Here is a 24,657-nt window from a genome sequence, read left to right as displayed (position 1 = left end):
TTATTATCAGGGATGGAAAAATCCACTCTGGTGACTAAAATTTCACCTCAGACTCCTGAGCCATCACTGTTTCCCCAGTCTGATGTTTTCATTCAGGGCCACAGGTCAAGGCTTTCTATATGCCTATTTCTGTATTCCTTCTTCCTCTCCTCCCCTTAACCACTACTGTTTACCTAAAGCATTATTTAACGTTATTCATTTGTCTGGGGAAAAGTCTCCCAACCAGTCCTTCAATTTCCCTCTTCTAATTTCATTCCAACTACTCCGTGATCACCCTTTTCTTCATCTCCATGACTCTGCTAATTCTTGCCCTCTTGCATGCTCGGTCCATTAGATGATGATAATAATACTAGCATTTGTTAAAGCACCCAGCACCGTATTAAGCACTGGGACAGATACAAGATATTCAGGTTGGACACAGTCCCTGTCCCACATGGGGCTCCCAGTCAAAGGAAGAGGGAGAACAGATATTGAATCCCCATTTTGCAGGTGAGGAAACAGGTCCTTGCCCCAGGACACTCAGCAGGCAAGTGGAAGAGCCACGATCAGAGCCCAGGTCCTTTGAATCCCAGGCCCGCTCTCTTTCCACTGGGCCAAGTTTCTTCCCAGCAAAGATGACAGTGATGTGTAACCAACGCTGGCACCAAGGTTGGTGATTATCCTCCTCCTTTTCTGTTCATATGAGACATTGGCCCACTGTTTTCTCCAGCCATTACTGACCGCTCTACTGACTCCTCCTGCTAATCTCCTAATATCTGCCAACTCCAGCTGCAAGCCCCCCTGCCTCCCTCCCAAGAAGAAACTCCAAGCCACAGTCTAGCCCTCAAGTCCCGGCTTATACTGCTGCTCAAGGATCTTGGCTGTCAGGCTGCGCCACCCCCTTCTCTGGAGAGAGGAAGAAGCAGCCCACAAAGACTCTCGTCAAGGATGAGAGAAGTTGCGGGTGGGGGGAAAAGGGAAGAAAGAATGGAGGAAGAAAATTTGAGAGTAAAAATGCAAAGAAAATAGAAAAGGCATGGAGGTAGGGCATAACGTAAAAGTAGGACATAGAGTAGATGGATGGGAGAAAGTGGGTATAGAATAGGTAGGGGAGAGTGTGAAGGTGGTCAGTGAAGTGACCAAAGGACACTAGTAATCCCTCTGACTGAGTGCTCTGCACACAGTAAGCGCTCGAAAAATACGACAATGAATGACTGAACTATTCTTAGGGAAGAGGAAGAATGGTTGGTCTCCATCCTCTGTGTAATAACTGACTTGCCTTTTGGTCTGGCCTAAATAATTCAATAATAAGGAAAATGGGATTTACTTAGTGGACCTAAAAAAAACAGCCTAGGGTGAACCTCACACGTTATTAGTTCATTACTTCCTGCCTTTCTCCCCCTCCCCCGCCCTGGGTGTATAAGAGCTGGCATCTGTATGGTGATTACTGTCTTTAGAAAAAAAATTGCAAGTTAATAATGATTTTGAGTATGTATGTAGGTCTTACTAAGACAATAACATCTAGAAGTTTGCTATTAACTTGAGAGAAAAAAAAGACATAGCCAAAAATTTGCCAAAGCTCAACATAACTGCTTTATTCTAGAACCGTTATCATTAGTTTTGCATTTGACTGTAGTTAATTTAGCACTGGACTATTCCATTTCCAAATCTTTTCTATCTTCGCATTTTTACTCTCAAAATTATTTCCCATATTTTTCAAGTCATCCTAACTTCCTTTCTTTCCTTGTTCAAACATAACATATCCAAAACAGAACACCTCATCTTCCCACCCAAACCCTGCCCTCCCTGTGACTTTCCCATCACTGTAGACAGCACCACCATCCTCCCTGTCTAACGAGCCTTGGGTGTTATCCTCTGGTCATCTCTCTCATTCAGCCTACATACTCAAAATGTCACCAAATCCTGTCGATTCCACCTTTTTTATTTCATTATTATTATTTTTTAGTGGTATTTGTTATGTGTGTGTCAAGCACCGGGGCATTTACAAGACAATCAGGTCGGACCCAGTCCCTGTCCCACATGGGGCTCCCAGTCGACGTAGAAGGGAGAACATGTTTTGACTCTCCATTTTACAGTTGCAAAAACTGAGGCACAGATAAGTTAAGTGACGTGAGGATCTACCTATTAGTCCACCTTCACGACATCGCTAAAATCTGCCTTCTCCTCTCCATCCAAACTGCTACCATGTTGCACCACCTACCTATCTCGCCTTGACTAAAACATCAGCCTCCTTTGACCTCCCTGGCTCCTGTCTCTCCCCACTCCACTCCATACTTCACTGTGCTACCCAGATCATTTTTCTAAAAAAAAAATTCAGTCCATGTTTCCCCCTTCCTCAAGAATCTCCAGTGGTTGCCCATCCACCTCTACATTAAACCGAAACTCCTTACCATCTTTCTTTCATTCATTCATTCATTCATTCATTCAATTCAATCGTATCTGTTGAGCGCTTAATATGTGCAGCGCACTCTACTAAGCACTTGGAAGGTTCAATTCAGCAACAGAGAAAATCCCTGCCCAAAGCATTCAGTAACCATGTCCCCTTCTTTCTTACCTTGCTGATTTCCTAATACAACCCAGCATGCTCACTCTGCTCCTCAAACACCAACCTATTCACTGTACCTCAATCTTGTCTATCTTGCGGCCGACCTCTCGCCCATTTCCTGTCTCTGGCCTGAAATTCACTCCCTCTTCATGACTGACAGACCACCACTCTCCCCACCTTCAAGCCTTATTAAAATCACATCTCCAGGAGGCCTTCTCCGATTAAACCCCTATTTCCACTCGTCACTTCCTCTACTGCGTTGCCCTTATACTTGGATTTGCAGCTTTTATTTACCCTTCCTTCAGCTCCACAGCACGTACGTGCATATCCCTAATTTATTTTTAATGTTTGTCTCCCTCTCTAGAACGTAAGCTCCCTTTTTTTGTAATACTTGTTAAGTGCTTACTATGTGCCAAGCACTTTACTGAGCACTGGGGGAGATACAAGTTAATTAGGTTGGACACAGTCCCTGTTCCACATAAACTCATAACCTTAATCCCCATTTTACAGATGAGGTAACTGAGGCACAGTGGGAATCTCAAGCTTGAGATTCCATTTTAGTTGCTGATCACTGCTTAGTGTTGAGCAAAGTGTGCAGTCTTTTTTTTTTCTTTTGTGACTTAATCTGTAACTGGGTGGGCTGGAAATGACCTCCCTTCAAATTTCTTTTGAAACAATTTTTGTGCTACTTTAAAGCCCTTGGAAGTGCAGAATTACATATGAGTGGCGATGTCAGCAGCTGTCCCGATCAAACTAATCTACACATTTCTGAAAAACTAAGAACTAAGGAATCAGTTTGTTCAGGAGTATGTTCAAATGTAAGCTCTGAACGTGTGGGTTTATTCGACTCCAATATCTAATATTATCTTCATAAACTTTGTTGGGAAATGGATATTTCTTTTGACATTTTGATAGCTCATTACACTTGAGATCTGTGCTAAAAATGGCAGTGTACAACTCTTTCTATTAACAAATAGAGTAATTTCTCATCATAATCCATTTTTCAGGGCAAAGCTGGGATTTATGAAATAAGATATGCATGGTTGAAATGTTTCTATTTATTTTTGATACATAAATCCACCTTTAAGGTGAAGTTGCATGTTTTCAGATGTCTGGTCTGTCTCAACTTCCTCCCCTCCAATTCTTTCCCTGACCCCCTCTGAGCTGGCTTCTCCCCCATCATTTCACAGAAACTGCCTACTTAAAGGTCATTAATGATCTCCTTCTTGCCAAATATAAAGGCCTCTACTCCATCTTAATCCTCATCTACCTCTCAGCTGCCTTTGACACTGTTGACCACCCCCTTTTCCTGGAAACATTTTTCAACCTTTGCTTCACTGATACTGTCCTCTCCTGGTTCGCTTCTTGACTCTGTGGCCACTCCTTCTCTGTCCCTTTTGCGAGCTCCTCCTCTGCCTCCTTCCCCTTAACTGTGGAAGTCTCTCAAGGCTCAGTTCTGGTTCACCTTCTATTCTCCACCTCCACCCATTCCCGAGGAGAACTCAATTGCTGCCATGGATTTAACTACCATCTCGATGTGGATAATTGCCAAATGTACATCTCCTGATCTCTCTCCTTCTCCACAGTCTTGCATTTCCTCCTGCCTTCAAGACATCTCTACTTATATGTCCCTTGGACACCTCAAACTTAACATGTCCATAACAGAACTCATTTTCTTAACACCCAAACCCTGTCCTCCCCTTGATTTTCCAATCACTGTGGACAGCACCACCATCTTTCCTGTCTCACAGGTCCGTAACTTTGGCATTCTCCTTGATTCCTCTCTCTTGTACAACTCACGTAATCAGTCTGTCACCAAATCCTGTCCGTTCAACCTTCACAACATGCCTAGAATCCGCCACTTTCCCTTCCATCCAAACCGCTACCTGGTTAAGCCAAGCACTTAACCTATCCCGCCTTGATAATTGCATCAGCCTCCTCGCTGACTTTCCTCCCTCCTGTGTCTCCCCACTCCAGACCATACTTCACTCTGCTGCCTGGATAATTTTTCTAAAAAACCCCTCAAACATTCAGTCCATGTTTTTCCACTCCTCAAGAACCTCCTGTGGTTGCCCATCCACCTCCACATCAAAGAGAAACCCCTTACCATCGGTTTTAAAGCATTTAATCACCTTGCCCCCTCCTACCTTACCTCCCTGATTTCCTACTACAACCTAGCCTTTACTCGTCACTCCTCTAATGCCAACCTACTTACTCTACCTTAATCTCATGTATCTCGCCGCCGATCTCTGGCCCACATCCTGCCTCTGGCCTGGAACGCCCTCCTTCTTCACATTGGACACATCTGATCACTTTCCCCACCTTCAAAACCTTATTAAAGGTACATCTCTTCCAAGAGGGCTTCCAAGAGGTCTTCCCTGACTAATCCCTCATTTCCTCTTTTCCCACTCCTTTCTGTATTGCCCTAGCACTTGGATTTGCACCCTATATTCACCACTCCCCTAGCCTCATAACACTTATGTACATATCTGTAATTCATTTATATGAATGAACATCTGTCTCATCCTCTAAACTGAAAGCTCACTGTGGGCAGGGAATGTCTCTTCCAACTCCGTTATATTGCATTCTGTTGTATTGTATTATCCCAAACGTTTACTATAGTGCTCTGCACACAGTAAGCACTCAGTAAATACGATTGAATGATTGAAAAATCAACCTGAATTTTTATTGCATTATTTGAAGACAGGCTTGTAATTACACTGTACAACATTGTGATTTTTTTATATTAATATTTCACATAGCTTAAATTGGCAGGTGATATATCCCCCTACTCACAGTGGCAGTTAAAATTGCAGTTTGACTTTTGGTTGTAGTTTGAAGACTTACCTTTTTTACAGGAGTATTGAGAGGGTTGTCCGGTTAGGTGGTCTTTTAATTTTATCCTTCTATCTTTTGGATTTAGTATTTTCTTTAACTGAACAAAACAAGTGTGGGACAGGGACTTTGTTCAACTAGATTATGTTGTATCTACCCCAGTGCTTAGTACAGTGCTTGGCATATTGTAAGTGCTTAAGAAGTGTCATTAAAAAAGTTTTTTGCAAGTTCAGTGAATTTTATTCTTAGCAATTTGGTTGGTGGATGATTTAGTATAGTTCAATCCTCAGTCTTACCTTTTTATATCAGTAGATTTCCCAGACACAAGGGTTGGATTTATGAATAAGTAATATAAATCACGTTATTGATTTATTAATAAGTTCTGTGAAATAGTTCAACCAGCAGATGTTTACTGAGGCTCATGATCCAGGATGAGGCGGGGAAAGGGGGGGCGGTGTCAGAGAAGTGGATGGATATCTGTCTCTCCCTCCCTCCCCTCCCAGCAAATTTTCCCCAGGGGCAGCTTGGTCTGAAGTAAATGAGAGGGGAGTATTTCCTCCCTCCCCTCATAGGGTCACACCTGGAGAGTTTCCAGTACTCTACCGGTCATGACTACAGGAGGGAGAGTCAAGCAGGGGCATACCCATTCCATTCCTAGGTTGGGCAGTGGCTAGCGAGTGGAAGGCAGTCTGCTACAAGTCAAAACTCACCTGTGCTGGGTAGCAGCGGCGTGGAAGAGAGTCAAGGGTGGAGACTCAGGTTTACTGTGTGGAAGGTGGCGATGACAAACCACTTCCAGATTTTTACCAAGAAAACTGTATGGATCCACTACCGGAACAATTGCAGATGGAGGTGGGGTTTTCTGGGAGACACATGTCCATGGCGTCGCTATGGGTCGGAGATGACTCCACAGCCTTTCTCCCTCCCTAAGGTACCCAACCAGGGCCTAGTCCACCTGCTCTTGCTCAGTTGAAATCACGTGATTGATGGCCTGATGGACTTTCCCTTTAATTTTTTTTTTCAGACTTAGCTGTTGTTTTTAGGAAGACAAATGTTTATTGGGCTTCTAGCTGGCTGCCTTTTATGCTAGGCAGGGTCCTGATTCTGTTGGTGGTGAGAGGGGTGGCCTAGCTGCTCAGTCATGGGTTAGGGAATGGGAGGGGACTCCTCTCTCCCGATGCTGTAGGGCAAATCTGCCTGCACCTGGGGCTGCAAAACCAGAAGCCTGCCTCGCCCCCAGCCACTCTAAGCCCTGGATCTTCTTTCCTCAGACCTTGTATTGCAAATGAATGAACAGCCTTTTCATATTTCTATAGGAAACATAAGATATTACACTGTGGTTTATTATGTGAGAACACTTAATCCCTTGGAATACTATAGCAGCTATTTTTGACCAATTGAAAAGGTGAAATGAAAATATCAGGGTTCGTGGAATTGTTTAAAAAGGGCTTCGCTCTCATTTCTAAATTTAGGAAGAGAAACCTGAGTTGTGATTCACATTGGGTGGCTTTTAGGAAAACAAAGATGGTATCATTGATGTTTTTACAGTCTCTTCAAATTACACTGATTGCCTTCTCTCCACTCTCCTCCCCACCCTCCCCCACCCCCAAAATAATATTATTCATTACCCTCTGGGCTGGGAAAGTGACAGTTTGAGATGCTAATGCTAGTGAAATATAAGCTAGTGAATTTAAAATGTGAGGGAGAGTGAACACAAACTGAAAACATACAATAAAGGAAAAAATGAAGAGGTAGATTCAAATAAAACAAAAGGAGGCAATTAAAGGAAATATACGTGAGCGCTAAAGTGGCTGATGGGGTTGTCATGAAATGGGGAATGCCTCTTTGAGGAGGTGGCTTTTTGGGAGTGCTTTTAAGGTAGGGAGGGAATTGGCTTGGACAAGGCGCGTTGGGGAAGGAGGGTCCCTCATCAACCCTGTGGAAGTCACATCCCTTTAATAATAATAATAATAATGATAATAATTATGGTATTTGAGCACTTACTATGTGCCAAGCACTGTTCTAAGTGCTGGGGTAGTTACAGGGTGATCAGGTTGTCCCATGTGGGGCTCACAGTCTCAATTCCCATTTTATAGATGAGGTAACTGAGGCACAGAGAAGTTGAGTGACTTGCCCAAGGTCACACAGCAGACAAGTGGCGGAGGAGGGCTTAGAACCCATAACCTCTGACTCCCAAGCCCGTGCTCTTGCCACTAGGCCATGCTGCTTCTTTGCAGTGATTGCTGCCTGGATTTCCAGTTATGCAAATTTGCCACGCAATGATTCTATTTATTGCTATTGTTTTTGTCTGTCTCCCCCGATTAGACTGTAAGCCCATCAATAGGCAGGGACTGTCTCTATCTGTTGCCGATTTGTACATTCCAAGAGCTTAGTACAGTGCTCTGCACATAGTAAGCGCTCAATAAATACTGTTGAATGAATGAAAACCATCTCCCTGCTCCCGCCCAGTCTTCCACATTTCCCGGCTTCCAACTTTCCTATGCCCCCTTGGTTAACTCATACCCCCATCTTTCTGATTCTCCCCCACCCCGTGCCACCCCCTCTATTGTCCACCTATTTTTAATTTTTTTTTTTTAAGAGCTCTGACAATGCCAAGTTCCACTGCTCCTGACACCGTTTCCATGGCATGGGGTCCCCACTTTCTGGGGTTGTAAATCCAGGGGGCTGGGGGTGGACCTAGGCGGGATAGGAACTGGGAAAACAGGGGAGGGGGCAAGGAAATAGGTTCAGCCCTATGTGAGACAGGCACTATGCCTGCCTGGATTATATTGTATCTACCCCAGTGTTTAGTGCAAGACTTAGTACTTAGTAAGTACTTAATACCACACTTATTAGTATTATTATTCTGTGGGCAACTTCCTCCCCCTTGTCCGATTTCGAGCCACAGCCGTTCCTTTATCAAAACCCTCCTTGAATCCTCTATATCTAGAAAGCATTCTCAGACCAGGTGGACTAAGCGATGATTTGTACCTTAGAATGGTCATGTGTAATGTCTTAAAATATAAGTAGAGATTGTTATTTGTGTGTTCTCTATAGTGATAGTGCATCATGGGTGTGCAAACTTTTAATGCTGCCAGTATACTTATTTTTTGAGGTCTGTTGAAAAGCATGGGAGACCATGGGAGGAAGTATGGTTTCCAAACGTCTTTGACTGTAACCAGGGGCATACATGGCAGCTTCTGAATATCAGAGATTCCCTTTCATTTTCAATTTCTCTTTTTTTATTTTGCCTCTCCTCTCCATGCTCCCCCAGCCAGTATTGGGAGGGTGGGGAAACTGATGTATATATGCAGAGTGGATGATGCCCGGGACTAGGAGTTAAGAAGCCCTGACTGATTATTCACTTCACAATTCGCTAACGCTGTGCCCTTGGGAAGGTCATCTAATCAGAAGATTGAGGATTCGAGATCTATAGCCATTTTATTTCTCCCCCTCTAAAATGTAAGCTCCTTGTGGGCGGCTGTGTACCACCTCTGCCGTATTGTACTCTCCCAAGCACTTAGCACAGTGCTCATTAAATACCATGGATTGATCCATGTGAAAATGGGGATTAAAGTATGTCTCCTACCTCTCCTCAATGAGATGTTCCAAGTAAAAGATGTGAGCTTTTTTTTAGAGCTAGGAGCCATGTAAGAATTTATACAAGCACTTAGTACAGCCCCTACACACGGTTCTTGTCTTATGCAGTTGAGTCATTTCTGACCTATAGCGAAACCACGGACGCTTCTCTCCCAGAACGCCCCGCTCTCCATCTGCAGTCGTTCTGGTAGTGGATCCCTAGAGTTTTCCCAGTTAGCCCTCAGTAAATACCATTGATGACGATGTGGAGTGCCTAAGAGCTCTTCAGGTAGAATTAGTTTGCTTTATTTTTGGTTCCTACACACCTTTCCTGCAGGGTGACATTTTCTTAGGCAATAGCTAATGATTCTTCTTGATTTTAATTAAAGCCACCTTCTTCTAATCAAGGGGGATAGTCAGGGTACTATGGTGATAGTGATTTAGTGTTGTTCCGTACATTGCTCCATTTAATGATAGACTTACTCCCAATCAAAAGCTTACACAATGGGAGAAAATTATGCATTTTTAGAAGCTGCAGTAACTCTTTTAGGCAAACAGGGAACCCTAGCAAGTATTTAAGGAGGGGACTATTTTATTTACTGCATCTCAGTAGCTCTCCTAGTGGAATAATTTAGTTCAGCCACTATTTTTTCAAGTGGCAGAGAATTTTTCATATTGGATTCAATTCAATTCACTCATAGATTCTGATCTTTTTCCTTTTGTGAATGAGTCACATCGACCTTCACCTTTCTTTTCTTTAATCCGAAGTCAGAGGAGAAGTGCTCCTTGAGAATATGAAGTTAATTTAATAAGGTATTTGAGGAATTGTAGAAGATAGACAATTTTATTCTAGATTTTCATCAGGATTGGGTGGTTTTTAACCCCACATTTGGAAATGGATTATGCCATTCTCGAGTGAGAACATTGCTGCCATTTCTGTTAATAATAATTATGGTATTTGTTAAGCACTAACTACGTGCCAAGCACTCTTCTAAGCGCTGGGGTAGCTACAAGGTAATCAGGTTGCCCCACATGGGGCTAACAGTCTTAATCCCCATTTTACAGATGAGGTAACTGAGGCACAGAAAAGTTCAGAAGCTTGCCCAAGGTCACACAGCAGACAAATGACGGAGTCAGGATTAGAACCCACGTCCTCTGACTCCCAAGCCCGGGCTCTTTCCACTAAGCCACGCTGCTTCTCTAAAGCTGTTAGAACTGAAAGCTGGTGGTGCTTGTTATGCTACTTTTTTGTGACCCTGGAATTTTGAACTTGTTAGAATACTTTTGGAATGAGAAGGGAAAAAAACAGCGTGTGATTTTGAAGAGGGGGAAAAAATTCAGCAAAAAGTAGGTAATTATCCATGCCAGATGTTCACTCTAGTATCTGTTCCCAGTTGCCTTTGTGTGAGAATGAACCGGGAATCAATGGAAAAAAATTAAGAATTTCTTTTTCATTTTACCAAATGTATCCTTTTCTTCTAATTAGTGAATTCCTTTCTAAATTTTGTTTCTCGATGCTATGTAAAAGTTATTTTCAGGCCTAATTATTTCTGTAATTAACCAGAGGCCCTCAGCCACATGTGGCCCTTTTCTTGTTCCATATTACCATTTATTGCATCCCACTTAGGTCTTCACCCTTCACTCCTTACCTCACTCGTGACTTAAGTCCATTTGAAGAAAACCGAAATCGACAACCGGACATTTCTGATTTTCCTCTTGATGTTTTTGGATGAGGAAAACGCTTATTATTGATGTTTTCGGTGGGTTTGAGCAAATGCCCCTTGGTATAAATTTCTAAATAGGGTCGGTCAGGTGAGTTAATTAGCGTTTTAGAGGTGCCAGAGCTGCTATTGTACTGTGGATAGAGTCCCGGCATTGTATAGTTAGTAATTGTTTCTGGGATCTTTAGCCACTAGAGGGGGCGAAATTGTAGTTTGCTCTCAAAAAGAGTCAAATTCACATTATCACGGGACCTTACTCTGCCACTTGGCCTTCTGTAAAACCATCATATATGCCCCTCCTGCCACAATTTCTAATGAGAGCCATGCAGTGTCTGGTATTGCATTGAAATTGCTTCTTAAAACACCTCAGGTGTGTTTATATACGTATGGGTATATTCAGTTTTGAAACCTGTTGGTAGATCTTCGTCCAGATATTCCCCTCAGATACGCAGCTGGTGAAAGTCTTCCAAAGTCAGCTGTGTTCCTGAATCTTGATTTGCAAAAGATGTCAAATTACTCGATGATGTTTTATGTGCATTATAAATTTAACCATTGTCTTCACCTAATTTGGTGGCCCAGTGGCTTAAAGAAGTCTATCTAATCTCACATTGTTCACCTGACCGAATTTTTGAGCTGGTGGTTTCCTTAATCTTGTGTCTAATTTTTGCTTGAGTGCTGAATAAAATCATTTCTCCCCACGTTTACTATTTAAAACGTTTCCTCTTGGGCTCCTTAATTACGATGTTGTATTGCTTTTATCCGGTCGGCAGTATCTTGTTACAGAGCTGGACAAGTGTTTCAATAATTGATACATGAGACAATGAAGCTGGATGTATTTTAACTTAGCCAATGAGTTAACAGACATATGGAACAGCTGCTGCTTGTGTAAACCTTCAGCCATGTTTCTAGGGAGATGGCCGATCAACTTGTTGATCCTATGTTGTTGTTGTTTTTTTCCTTTGCTCTATCAAGATGCCTGCCTCCATTCATTTAGTTTGTTTGATGGTGTGTTGAAGTGACAGCCTTCTTTGTGTAAGGTTAATTTGTTTATCCCCAATACAGAACTTTTTTTATGGTTTTCTTCTCTACAACTTCCCCTCCTCCCTTGCTGCTTTGTCAGCCTACCTTCAGCCTTATTGCAGCTTTCCTTTATTTTCTCCTAAAAGTCTTCTTTTTCAGTACTTGTGGAATTCCCTTTGAGATACGGTTCATTTGTTCTGCTACTCTTTATATTGATTATGCTTGCTGAAGACTTGGCTGGTATTCCACTTGAGTTTAAAGGAGAAGTGTAAGATGTTTAATTTAGAGTTACTACTCTTGAATAAAGGTGAACGCCATAGGCCCTTGTTCATCCTGCTCTGTCATTATGTTAGAGAACAATTATTTTTAGAATTCCACGCTTCATTTCATCTAGTATCTCTAATCAGTTTTTCCCTGACCGTAAGAGAAAATTATTTAGTCATGAATTGAAATGTTTACATCATTCAACTTTAAATTGTAGATAGATTTTTGCTTCCGGAAATAGTTTAAAATTCAAGAAGTGACCTATAACTATAAGGGCGTGAGTCTCCTGTGTGTGTGTATGTGTGTACATGTTTGTGTGTATGTGTGTATAGAGCAAATGGGGCTTGAGACTGGGACAGAATGACATTTTATAAGGGAAAAGCATTTTGGTTTTGTTTGCAAATCTGTGTACTTGATTTTTAACCTTAAAATGATCAAATGTTTGTGTTTCTGTTAGCTCATTTTAAGAAAATAAGGCCTTAACACATCAATAATAATAATACAAAAGCTCTTTTGCCACCTATTTTATGTTTCCATTTTGGCCTTATTTATATATAAATTGTGGTACTTCTATATTCATATATGTAGTGTATATACATTTAGATATCTATCTATACACACATATAGCTACCTATTCTTGAGGTTTGATAAGCCCTGAATAAGAATGATGCCCATGCAGCTAGTCTGTTCTTAACTTCCAAAGGTACCGTTTGAAAATGAAAAAAAAAATCCAGCTTTTAATTCTTAAAATAGGGTAATTTGTTCTGAATTGTCTTTCCTGCAAAAATATGGCCACCGATAGGCACTGTCACTTTCTACAAACTAAAATAATTCCGATGTTTTGGACTGTAACTTACTCTGTGAGAATCATGCTTACTTTCCCGAAGAAGATGTCGGTTAGGGACTTGTGTTCTTAAAATTTGTACCATAATCACATTTGCAATTGTAATTTTTTCTGCTCTTTCCAGCCTGTATCATAGTAAGCATTTTTCGTATGTATAATTCTTTAAAAACCCACCAAATACGTGGATAGCCTTATTTTCTACCTGGGTAATAATGCATTTGTGCTACATATTCCTTGACACGGAGAAATAAGCCCTTTTCCTGATAAGTTATTAAGAAACCAGGCTCAAAATTAGTTATAATTTTTGACTTGAAACAAATTAAAGAAAAAAAAAAAGAAAAGCAGTTAGGTGGTCTCACATCTGCTACTTTTGTAATGTGTTCAATCATTACTTTTGCTGGGGAATGCTTTATTCTTTCAATCATAATATTGAAGAGTGATGGAATTGTGAAGGTTAATAATTTATTCTGGGAAATTCTCTGAGTGTGCCTTTTTTTTAACTTTTATAAAGGCAGACAATGAACATTCTGGCTTAAATGTTACAGAAATTAAAATAAAATCTATTGAATACATCTAAAGGAGAAGTAGCCCTCGATTTTTTTTCTTTGTAGTGAAATGTAGTTGAAGTAAAATGGAACAAAATGCAGCTGACTGCTTATTAACTCTAATTCTGAGTTTTTTTAATGGAGGTAATTTCATTATACAATATCACAAGCCTCAGTAGAGACAGGAAAACTCCACTTTTTAAAAATTGAAATGCTCATTTGAAAGCATATTCATATATACTTGCTCCCTGTCACATTAACAGGAGGGTCTCTCGAAGTGGGCAGTTAAATTGCTTGTTTAGGAAGGGGCAATTTTCTGTGGCACATTGCCTTAGAATTTGATTTTATTAAAGGTAAATGTATATGAGCTCTTAATGGTAGTGCACGTTTCATAATTTTTTTTTGATTTGGTGATCCAATGCTTGCTTCAAATATACTATGCAATAAATCACACATTTCAGTTATCGTCATGTGGAGGGGCCGACTGCAAGACAATTTATAATTGATAAATTTTTGCACAATTTTCCTGAACTTACTCTAGGGTGGGGAAGAAGATACTGTGTTCCCATGGGATCTCAGTTTGAAACCCTTCCTGAGCTCTTGGGAGGAGAACAAAAACAGCATACCAACCCTGTTATATTGTAGTCTCCTAAGTGCTTATTGCAGTGCTCAGCACACAGTAAGCACTCAATAGATACGATTGATCGACTGATCATAATATTCTTTAAGGCTGAAGTATGCACCTGCCTAAATTCTGGCCACTTACATGAAGTATTTGAATGACATTGGATTTTTTTTTTAATTTGAAGAAAAATTGGACCCTAATGGAAAATGCTGAAGTCAGGCTTAAAAGATACTTATCAACCAAGGTTACCAACTATTATGAATAGGTCACAGAGTCTTTAAAATTTTGAATGATCAGTTCAGAAGAGCAGTCATTTAGCTAAAAATTATCATCAGAGAAAAGTAAAATATCATTATTTTATTTTCTCCTTAATGTGTTTCCTTAACATGTGGTTTTGCAAGAATGCAAGTACTGCATTACAATAATAATAATCATTGTGGTATTTGTTACGTGCTTACTAAGTGCCAAACACTGTCCTAAGTGCTGAGATAGGCAAATACAAGGTAATCAGGTCAGATTCAGACCCTTTTCCACTTGGGGCACATTCACTAAGTAGGAGGAAGACCAAGTTTGAATCCCCATTTTCTGTGAGGAAACTGAGGCACCGAGACAGGCGACTTGCCCAAGGTCACATAGCAGGAAAATGCGGAGCTGGGATTAGAACCCAGGTCTTCTGACTCCCAGGCCCAAGCCCTTTCTGGAGAACTGGGCGTTGAGTCAAGTTTGGGCTTCTACTTTGAGTGGTATCTTGCAAGTTTTTTGCCCTGAGAATGATTATCAGTCAGGTTATTGAAATGCTTATAGCTCTTTAGCCAGGATTATAAAGTGGATATAGTATATTCCCTCTGCAATTCCAGTGGAACTGTTTTCGTCTTGCTTGCCTCAATGTGTGTTGCTTGATGGACTTGAATAGGACTTGTACAATGACTTGGTTGTTGTATTTTTCCTGAAATCTTAATTTTTGCATTCATTCAATGCTTGCACATGCATTTGATTGAAGATGCATTTGCTTGATTTTCCACAATTACAGGAATTTGACATTTTTAAAATTTTTGATAGTAGTCTTCACAATAGATATACTCTAAATGACTTGGATTAATAAAGAACGTTTCATATTTTTACAAACTTGCTGCTGATACTCTGTTCTGAACAGTGGGAGTAGGAGGAAGAAATCAGTCCTTAGAAATGCCACTTCTTAGTAATCCTGAAAACATTTTCCCCTCATATTGGAGCCCAGATTTGTAAAGTGGGTATAAACCAGGGGTACCAACTTTTTGTTTCTGAGTGTGGGGAAAACATTTGGTGGGGTGCCAGAGGCAAAACATTGAGGGAGATAGGCATTCAGTCAGTGATACTTATTGAGTGCTTACTGTGTGCAGAACACTGTACTAAGCTCTTGGGAAAGTACAACATTATAGTGTTGGTAGACACATTCCCTGCCCACAGTGAATTACAGTCTAGAGGGGGAGACAGACATTAATATAAATAAATACATTATGGGTATGTACGTACGTGCTGTGAGGCTGATGGAGGAGTGAATGAAGCGTGGAAATCCAAGTTCAGAGGAGACATGGAAGTGAATGGGAGAAGAAGAAATGAGGGCTTAGTCAGGGAAGACCTCTTGGTGATGTGTCTTCAATAAAGCTTTGAAGGCGGTGGGAGTGACCGTCTATTGGATATGAAGAGGGAGGGAGTTCCAGGCCAGAGGCAGGACGTGGGCGAGGAGTCGGTGGTGAGATAGACGAGATTGAGGTACAGTGAGTAGGTTGGCATTAGAGGAGTGAAGTTTGCAGGCTGGGTTGCATTAGGAGAGTAGCAAGGTCAGGTAGGAGGGGGCAAGGTGACTGAGTGTGTCAAAGCCAATGGCAATGGTTGGGCACGGGGTGGAGATTCAAAGTGTGGGAGAAGGAAAGTGAGGAAGGGAGATGAAGATCAAGGTTCTCACCGTGGCTATTGTGGTTTTCCTCACCTCAACCAGGCTCTCCAATCCCATGAAGGTGACTCATCTGCCCATCCCGCCCCTGTCCAGTCCAGCCAGGCATCTGGGTCTGGGAGCCCCCTTCACCCTCCACCATGCTCCCCCGAAACCTGTAGGGTTACACCTCCAGGCGGCTTCCCAGCCTGTGGTTAACTCCCGTGGAAATGGTGGCAGGTGCTGTTGGATATGGCGTCTCACTGTCAATCTCATGGTGCCCTCATTCCCTTTCCCCTATAAAGTAGGCCCATGGTGTTAACCACATGAAATTTTCCATGTATTCAAACGGTCACTCAAGCATTAAACCATCTCCGCAGACTGAGTAAAGCAATCCTCTGCGGAACGATCGGAAGCCAGGAGAAAATCATTTCCTGCCTTTTTGGAGAAGGTTAAGGTAACATTAAAAAAAAAAATTACCACAACAAAGTAACCTGTATATTGCTAAAGCCTTTGCAGTGTGGACATGGTCTGTGACTTTAACGGGAATTTTGCCAGAGTCCATTAATCAATCGAATACTGAAGAAGCTAGTTAACCTAAAGCAATTTTGAGAAATGAGGTAAAGCACACTGAAGGTTAATGAAATATAAAAGTCAGATTCACTTTCCTTGAAGGAAATAAAGCAATTAAAATCCACTGAAAAAGTCACAAGATAGAGAGTCTCAAGGACTGGAGTAAAGAATTTCACTTTTGAGGGAAGAAACATTTATTGTTGTGATGTCTTAGGCTAAAAACTAGTAAATATATGAGAAATTACTATTTTTTGTTGTTATTTTCAGATTGGGAAACACTTGCTAGAAATCATTAGCCCCCCTCCCCTTTTTTTTTTTTTGGATATTTAGTCTCTTGGAGCATTATTATTTTCTTTCAGGAACTATGATTTTTTTTTCTCTCTGCTAATGAGGAAGCCATCGTGTGAATAATTGAAATATAGTGGGACCATGCCATAGCACTTGCAATTCACTACACCTGAACTATGGAATCAGGACCCTACCAAAAAAGTTAAGTCAGTCGAAAGGAGGTTACTTGGTTTGGTTTTGTGCTTTACTCTGGTGCTGATGATTAGTATCTGTTCTACCCACAGAACGTTTTAGAACAGTTCGTGTGGGTACCTTTGAATCAAACAGGAGCTGAAAGAGATAGCGTGGTAAGAAAAAGGAGCAAGGCAATTCCTAGGGCACAACTCATCTTTTGAACTCAGAGTAGAGCCCAAAGCAGTACTATCCTTGCTCCTACTGCTCTGTTGAAAGTACCAGACTCTGTAACTATAAAAGGAAAATAGGGACATCGTTAAACCTTTCTGATTTTCTCAGACCTCCATAGCCAGTGGGCCCCTAGGCCAGTTCCTCCTGATCCAGGAACATTTTCCATCTCAATATAACTGTGCTCCTGAACAGCCACCCTACCCTGCGAAGACCTAACTTCTCCTCGCTACCAAAAGACTACCCTGGGGTTCCAAAAGGATTGTAGTAGTAGAAATAGTGGCCAGTGGTATTTATTAATCAATTAATGTTTTTTAATGAGCACTTAATTGTGTGCAGAGCACTGTACCAAGCACTTGGGAGATTATGATATAGCAGAGTTGGCAGACACGTTCTCAGCCCACAGTGAGCCTACAGTGTAGAGGGGGAGACAGACGTCAACATGGATAAACTACAGATATGTACATAAGAGCTGTGGGGCTGAGGGAGGGGTGAATAAAGGGTGCAAATTCAAATGCATGGGTGACACAGAAGGGAATGGGAGAAGAAGAAATGAGGGCTTAGTCGGGGAAGGCCTCTCGGAGGAGATGTGCCTTCAATAAGGCTTTGAAGATGGGGTGAGTGATTGTCAGATATGAAGAGGGAGGGCGTTCCAGACCAGAGGCGGGACCTGAGCGAGAGGCCGGCGGCGAGATAGACGGGATGGAGCTACAGTGAGTAGGTTGGCAGTAGAGGAGCCAAGAGTGCGGGCTGGGTTGTAGTAGGAGAGCAGTGAAGAAAAGTAGGAGGGGGAAGGTGATCGAGTGGTTTAAAGCCGACGGTAAGGAGTTTCCGTTGGATGCGGAGGTGGTTCGGCACCCACCGGTGGTTCTTGAGGTGGGGAAACGTGGACTGAACAGTTCTATAGAAAAATGATCCGGGCATTAAGCACTTACTGGGTGCAGAGCATTGTACTGAGTGCTGGAAATACACAGGTAGGAATTAGACATGACTGTCCCTCGAGGGACTCGCAATTTAAGAGTACAAGTGAGGAAAAGGACCCAGAGACAGACACATCAAGAATGACGAAACATTAAAAAGCAGCACAGACAAATAGGATAAAAGCAAAATCAGTAGGGTGCTGTGGTTAGAGGAGCAGAATTCCAGGCTCCTTGGGGCTCAGTGTTCAGGGCACACCCACAGCTATCTGTCTTCTGAGAGTTTTGTGGCAGCCTCGTCCTGTCAATATGCACGGGAACACCTTTTATTCCTGGCCCGGCGGGCACAGTGTATGCTGGGAGCTGGGACCCTCGATGACACAAGGAAGGCAGTGGTTACCGTGCTGCTTTTCTCTGCATCAATGGAGGGATCCAGTAGCGTGCAGGAGCAGCTTTTAGCCCCCTCCCCGTGGGCACGGGGAAACAGGGAGCCTGGTTGGAAAGGCGGCAGTGGAACCCTCGAGGTAAGGCAGCTGTTCCAAGGATGCTTTCCTCAGCAGGGATTCCTGTTGAGTGAGCCACCGTACCACGTAACAGGGCCCCATCGTAGAGTATAATCCCCAAACACGCAGAACTTTGTCGAAGAAATAAACAGCTCTGACAAAACTTTCCCCTTGCCACTCAGTGGCTTCACTCAAAAATGCGGAAGCCATTTTTGGAACACTGGCACCTCTAAATATGGCATGGATTTTCCCACAGCCAAACCACGGCTATAAAATCTCTGCCATTTTGGGCATTAGCACTCTTCAGTCTGGAATGATGAAGGCCGAAATATTTATGCAATCATGATGGCTGTGGAAGAGGAATGCACGTAATTTGATGTTTTCCAAATTCCATAAAACAGACCGAGGGGGTGCCCATCACAGTTTGAAGGTGACAGGTTTTAAATGAAGGAATGACTTTTTAAAAAATAATATTCGTTAAGTGCTTACTACATGCCAGACGTATTAAGCATTTGTGCAGATACGAGATAATCAGGTTGGTTACAGTCCTTGTCTCACATAGGGCTCACAAGATAATCAGGTCCCACATGGGGCTCACAGTCCAAGTAGGAGGGAGAATATTGGGATATTGAATCCCCATTTTGGTCATACTCAGATGAGGTGACTGAGGCACAGAGAAGTGAAGTGACTTGTCCAAGCTTACATAGCAGTCAAGTGGGGATTAGAACCCAGTCCTCTGACTCCCAGGCTCACCATTAGACTCACTTTTTCACTCAGTGGTTAGGGTATAGAATTTACCTTAGGAGGTTGTGCAGGCAAAATAGAATTCAGTAGGTTCAAGATGGGGCTATAATGAGTTCCTAGAGGAAAGAGGATATAGAGGGATGAATTAAGGATGGAGCATGAATGTCAAGAAGGGCAATCAACCACCTTACCATTCCTCGAAGCACCCTGTTGCTACATTTAGGGCTTACCATGTGCCAGGGACTGTACTAAATGCCAGGGTAGATACAAGCTAATCAGGTTGGGCACAGTCCATGTCCCAAATGGGATTCACAGTTCATATCTCAAGTGGGGCTCACAGTCTTGATCCCATTTTACAGTTGAGGTAACTGGGGCACAGAGAAGTTGTGACATGCCCAAGTAACAGCAGACAGGTAGAAAAGTCAGGATTAGAACCCAGGCCCTCTGACTCCCAGGTCCGTGCTCTTTCCACTAAACCATAGTGTTTCTCAGGTGCTTCATATTTATATTCTTCCTCTCTAGAATGTAAGCTCCCTGTGGGCAGGGAACATGTCTACTAAATCTGTGATCTTGTATTCTCCCAAAGTGCTTAGTACAGTGCTCTGCACATAGTAAGCACTCAATAAATACCATTGATTCTTGTATTAGGCTATAAAATGCAAAGTGATTGAGAATGTACTTTGTCAGCTAAGCAAGTGTGTGTTCTTCAAAGATTGAGCAATCGTCAGCGGGGCTGAGTTGACGATGGACAGGATGTACCCAGAAATGGTCTTTTGTCTGGAAAATATTTTCATTTAAAGCAAGATTGAATTGTAATCTTTGTGACCGTTATAGGAATTTTAAGGACATCTATTAAGTTTTGGTTTTATGTTCTTGTATGCCTTGTTGCTGATTTGTACTACTAACCCCAAGGAGTGATGCTTTTTTGTCTTTTAAACAGAAGACTCCACTGTAATCAATCAGTCAGTGGTATTTGAGTCTTTAGTGCATGGAGAGCATTGTACAATGGTAGATACGCTTCCTGCCTTACAAGAAGCTTGCAGTATGGAGGGGGAGATGGGCATTCAAATAAATTATGGATAGTGTCATTATTATGATGATATTTTTAATGGTATTTAAGTGCTCACAATGTGCCAGTCACACTCAGTCAAACGTATTTACAGTCCCAGGCACAAGGAAATCAGGTTGGACACAATTCATGTCCCATGTGGGACTCACAGTCTTACTCCCCATTTTACAATGAGGTGACTGAGGCCCAGGGAAGTGAAGTGACTTGCCCAAGGTCACACAGCGGACAAGTGGCGGAGCTGGGTTTAGAACCCAGGACCTTCTGACTTCCAGCCCCGTGCTCTATCCTCTAGGCCGTGCTGTATTTATGTGCTTACTATATGTCAAGCACAGCAAGTAAGTGCTGAGGTAGAGACAGGTTAATCAGGTCAGATGCAGTCCCTGTCCCCCATGGGGTTTGCAATCTAAAGGGGAGAGCAGCTATTGAATCCCCATTTATAGTGAGGAAACTGAGGCACAGAGAAGTGAAGTGACTTGCCCAAGGTCACACAGCAGGCAAGTGGTAGAGCTGGGATTAGAACCCAGTTCATCTGACTCCCGCCCGTGCTTTTTCCACTAGGCCTCGCTGCTTCCCTATGTGCTTAAGTGCTGGGAGGGTTGAGGGTGGGGTGACTATTAAGTGCTTAAAGGGATCCAAGTGCAAGGGTGATGCATTGTTCCTTTGGACAGGTCTGAAAGACTTTAATTTTTCTCTAAAGATAAAAGATTGTTAAAGCCACTTGCTCTATTGTTGATGTAGTTTTACAACCTGACCCTTGACAGATGTTTTTGGTCATACTATAAAGTTATTTAGCAAACTGTATTTCTTAGGCTTGTCGGTTCTGTGGATCATTCGATGACCTTTCTGCTGAGTGTGTTTTCCTTTATCTCTGCACTTGTCCAATTCATTCAGTCGTGTTTATTGAGCACTTACTGTGTGCAGAGCACTGTACTAAGTGCTTGGAAAGTACAATTCGGCAACAGATAGAGACAGTCCCTACCCAACAACGGGCTCACAGTCTACAAGGGGGAGACAGACAACAAAACAAGTAGACAGGCACCAATACCATCAAATCCAACTTCATATATGAGTTAATTTGCACTGAAGACAGTCTAGATATCTAGAACTCTTCGGCTGCTAATTGTGGTCTCTGCATACAGGGTAATAATAATAACTGTGGTTTTTGTTAAGTGCTAACTATGTGCCAAACACTAATAAGCACTGGGGTAGGTACAAGATAATCAGATCCCACATGGGACTCACAGCCTGAGTAGGAGGGCGAACAAGTAGTCAATACTGATTTTACAGATGAGGGAACTGAAGCACAGATAAGTGAAGTGACTTGCTCCAGGTCCCACAGCAGACAGATGATGGAGCCAGGATTAGAACCCATGTCCTCTGACTCCCAAGCCTGTGCTCTTTCCATTAGACCATGCTGCTTCTCAATCAATAAATATCATTGATTGATCATCTTTATAAGCAGATACCTTTCCCTAGAGAGTATAATGAAAAATGATAAAGTCAATTTGCTGAGGGTTTATTTCAATGCAAACATTAATAGAAGAGGAAAATTAAAAACTAACGAGTGACCAAAAGTTCCCTGGATATAGGAATGATCCATTTTAAAAAAACGTCTTGGGTCCTAAAATATCTTGGCAAAGCAAATTTCCATTTCAGTGGGCAGAGAATTATGAAGTACACCATGTCTTGTCTTATGCCGTCGGGTCGTCTTCGACCCATAGCGACGCCATGGACGCATCTCTCCCAGAATGCCCCACCTCCACCTGCAGTCGTTGCGGTAGTTTAGCCGTGGTGGTTTCTTGGTAAAAATATGGAAGTGGTTTGCCATTGCCTTCTTCCGCACAGTAAACTTGAGTCTTCGCCCTTGATTCTCTCCCATGCCGCTGCTGCCTGGCACAGGTGAGTTTTGACTTGGAACAGATGCCCAGTGACTAGCAAGTGGAAGGCAAAGCTAGGAATGGAATGGATAGGCCTCCACCTGACTCTCCCTCCTGTAGTCGAGACTGGTAGAGTACCGAGAACTCTCCAGGCGTGACCCTGAGAGGGGAAGTACACCTAGTCCTCCTGAAATGCAGGGGTTATGTTTTTGAAAGCCCCACGTTCAGGAAGACCTGTGCTGTAAGTACTCACCCCTGTCTGATGTCGTCACCTCAGCAACCTGAATCCAAATCAGGCTCATGCAATATTTCCCAATTCCCTAACAGCGTTCTGGACAAAAGGTGTAATCAATCAATCGTAATTTTTGAGCACTTTCTGGGTGCAGGGCAGTGTACTTAGCGTTTGGGAGAGTACAACACAACAATATAACGGGTACATTCCCTGCCCACAGCGAGCTTACAGTGTAGAGGCATAGTGAGAATTAATTAGGATTCATCTTATAGGTTTAGGCTGGAACAACTTTTCTTTGGAAAACTAGTAAACAAATGTGGTAGTAAAGCAGTGCTTGTAAGGTTATTCAGATTTTCTTTTTGCCATATCATTTAGCGCTTATAGTTGTTTCTATAGAACACCTTGCCTTTGTTTCTTGGGAACAGACTGATTTTTGTTGACTTTTTGTTTTTTTGTCACAACTTTCCTAAAATACAGAGTGCACAGCTTTCTTTTGTTACCTCAAACTTCCCACATAATGACTTCTGTAGCGAGTCAGTAAATAAGAAAGTGAAGTATATTTTAGAATGAAACCTGGCTTATGTTCATAGAGTAATTGTTTATGGTTGTGACTCAAAATAATTTTCTTTAATTTTTGAATTACATTTTTTTTTAGGCAAGTAAAGATATTTGAGGGGAGGAATTTTTGGCAAGGTTCACCAGAGTTTTATTCTCTCATGAATGCTCGCCTCAATCTAATTGCTTCTCCCAAGTCTAAAGTTAAAAAAAAATTCAGGCTATATAGTCACTCTCCTCATACCTTTTCAAAGGTATCTTAATTGTGAAAGTTGAATGAAGCAAATTTTGAAAAGGTAGTAGTGAAAATAATGTTTTGAAACATGTATTAAGGCAGTTCAGAATATGCCTCCTTAGTCTTCCTTAAATATGATCGAGTTGTGACCTGTAAAACTTTAGACTTAATCAGATCTGATGTATTGATTTTGGAACACTTTTTAGGATCTCCTTATTACTGGGCTTATAACATTTAAATAATAAAATAAAATAAATAGAATAAAAGATCATGGTTTTCTACTCATTTTAATTGCAATAATGTCATTGGGTTTTTCTTGTTGGATCAACTATCTGTTAAAATAAGCAAATTGATTAATTGTTTGGAATAACAGAACTCCTGTTCAGGAAATACCACCTATGCACCTGGAAATATAATGGACATTCAGGAATGTGAAATAACTACCAGCACAGGATTTTTGTTTGATTTCTTGCCTAGTAAAATGTTAGGGCAAAGTCTTGCTCAGAAATGTGTGACATAAATTTCCTTGGCAGTTTATGAATGCAAAATAGCAATATATCAGACTAGCACAATACAAGCTTCAGTTATTTTGGAATTACATATGGGCCCTCTTCCAAATCTTGTTTTTATTAACACTACTTTCCCTTTGTCTTTCAGCGGCCATCTGAGGAGCTTCTTTCTTCTGGTATCACTAACGGGCCCTTTACCATGAGCAATTCTACTCCAGCTACAGGTACGGCGAGAAGTTTCTTTTCCAAATCTAGCACATTTTCTTCGTACAGTGTGTCCTTCTGCAACCGGGAGTGTGTTCCTAAAGAACCCTGCGTTTTAGGAAGATCACATTACAGTCATCCACGATTCAGTGAGAATTAATGGGTTAGGGGATAGATCAAAGATACCAACAAGACGTATGTCTGTTTAGTTATGTCCACCCCTTTCAGAATGCCTTGCACGCCTTGTGATTTTACTATATGAAAAGTGATAACAAAGAAACACAAATTATGGTCGGCTTAGACTGTGAGCCCCACGTGAGTCGGGAAGTGTGCCCAACTTGATTAACTTGTTTCTACCCTAGTGCTTAGAACAGTGCTTGATGCGTAGTCAGTGCTTAACAAATGCAAGAATGATAATAATAGTACTGTACAGTAAGGCAGAGGCTAGGAAGCAAAACAGCATCGCACCTTAAGTGATACCATATGCTTGCGCTCATCTTTTTTCTTCCTACTCCATATCTCCTTGTGGACTGTGTTACACCAGAACAGAAAGTTACTGTGGGAATGAGGAGCAGCATGGTGTAGTGGTTAGAGCCTGGGCCTGGAAATCAGAACGTCATGGGTTCTAGTCTCAGTTCCGCCACTTATCTGCTGTGTGA

General features: G+C 42.0%; 1 protein-coding gene and 1 non-coding gene across 5 annotated transcripts in view; both read left to right on the top strand.

The window, feature by feature from the left end:
- PTBP3 (polypyrimidine tract binding protein 3) overlaps positions 1 to 24,657 on the top strand; it is a 178,070-nt gene that overhangs the window by 52,384 nt on the left and 101,029 nt on the right. For all 4 annotated transcript variants that reach the window (XM_029053781.2, XM_029053780.2, XM_029053782.2 and 1 more), the window contains one exon: positions 23,943 to 24,018. In XM_029053781.2, the coding sequence (XP_028909614.1) occupies positions 23,994 to 24,018 (25 nt within the window). In that variant the 5' untranslated portion in view covers positions 23,943 to 23,993. Of the gene's footprint in view, positions 1 to 23,942; positions 24,019 to 24,657 lie in introns of those variants that run through there.
- On the top strand, positions 5,943 to 6,080 carry LOC114807690. The gene has a single exon (XR_003755765.1). It is a non-coding gene; the product is annotated as a small nucleolar RNA SNORA7 (small nucleolar RNA).

This window comes from Ornithorhynchus anatinus, chromosome X3 (genome assembly GCF_004115215.2).
Source record: "Ornithorhynchus anatinus isolate Pmale09 chromosome X3, mOrnAna1.pri.v4, whole genome shotgun sequence".
Classification (NCBI taxonomy): domain Eukaryota; kingdom Metazoa; phylum Chordata; class Mammalia; order Monotremata; family Ornithorhynchidae; genus Ornithorhynchus; species Ornithorhynchus anatinus.
The sequence above is the reverse complement of the archived record's forward strand: the minus strand, read 5'-3'. Positions and strand labels throughout refer to the sequence as shown.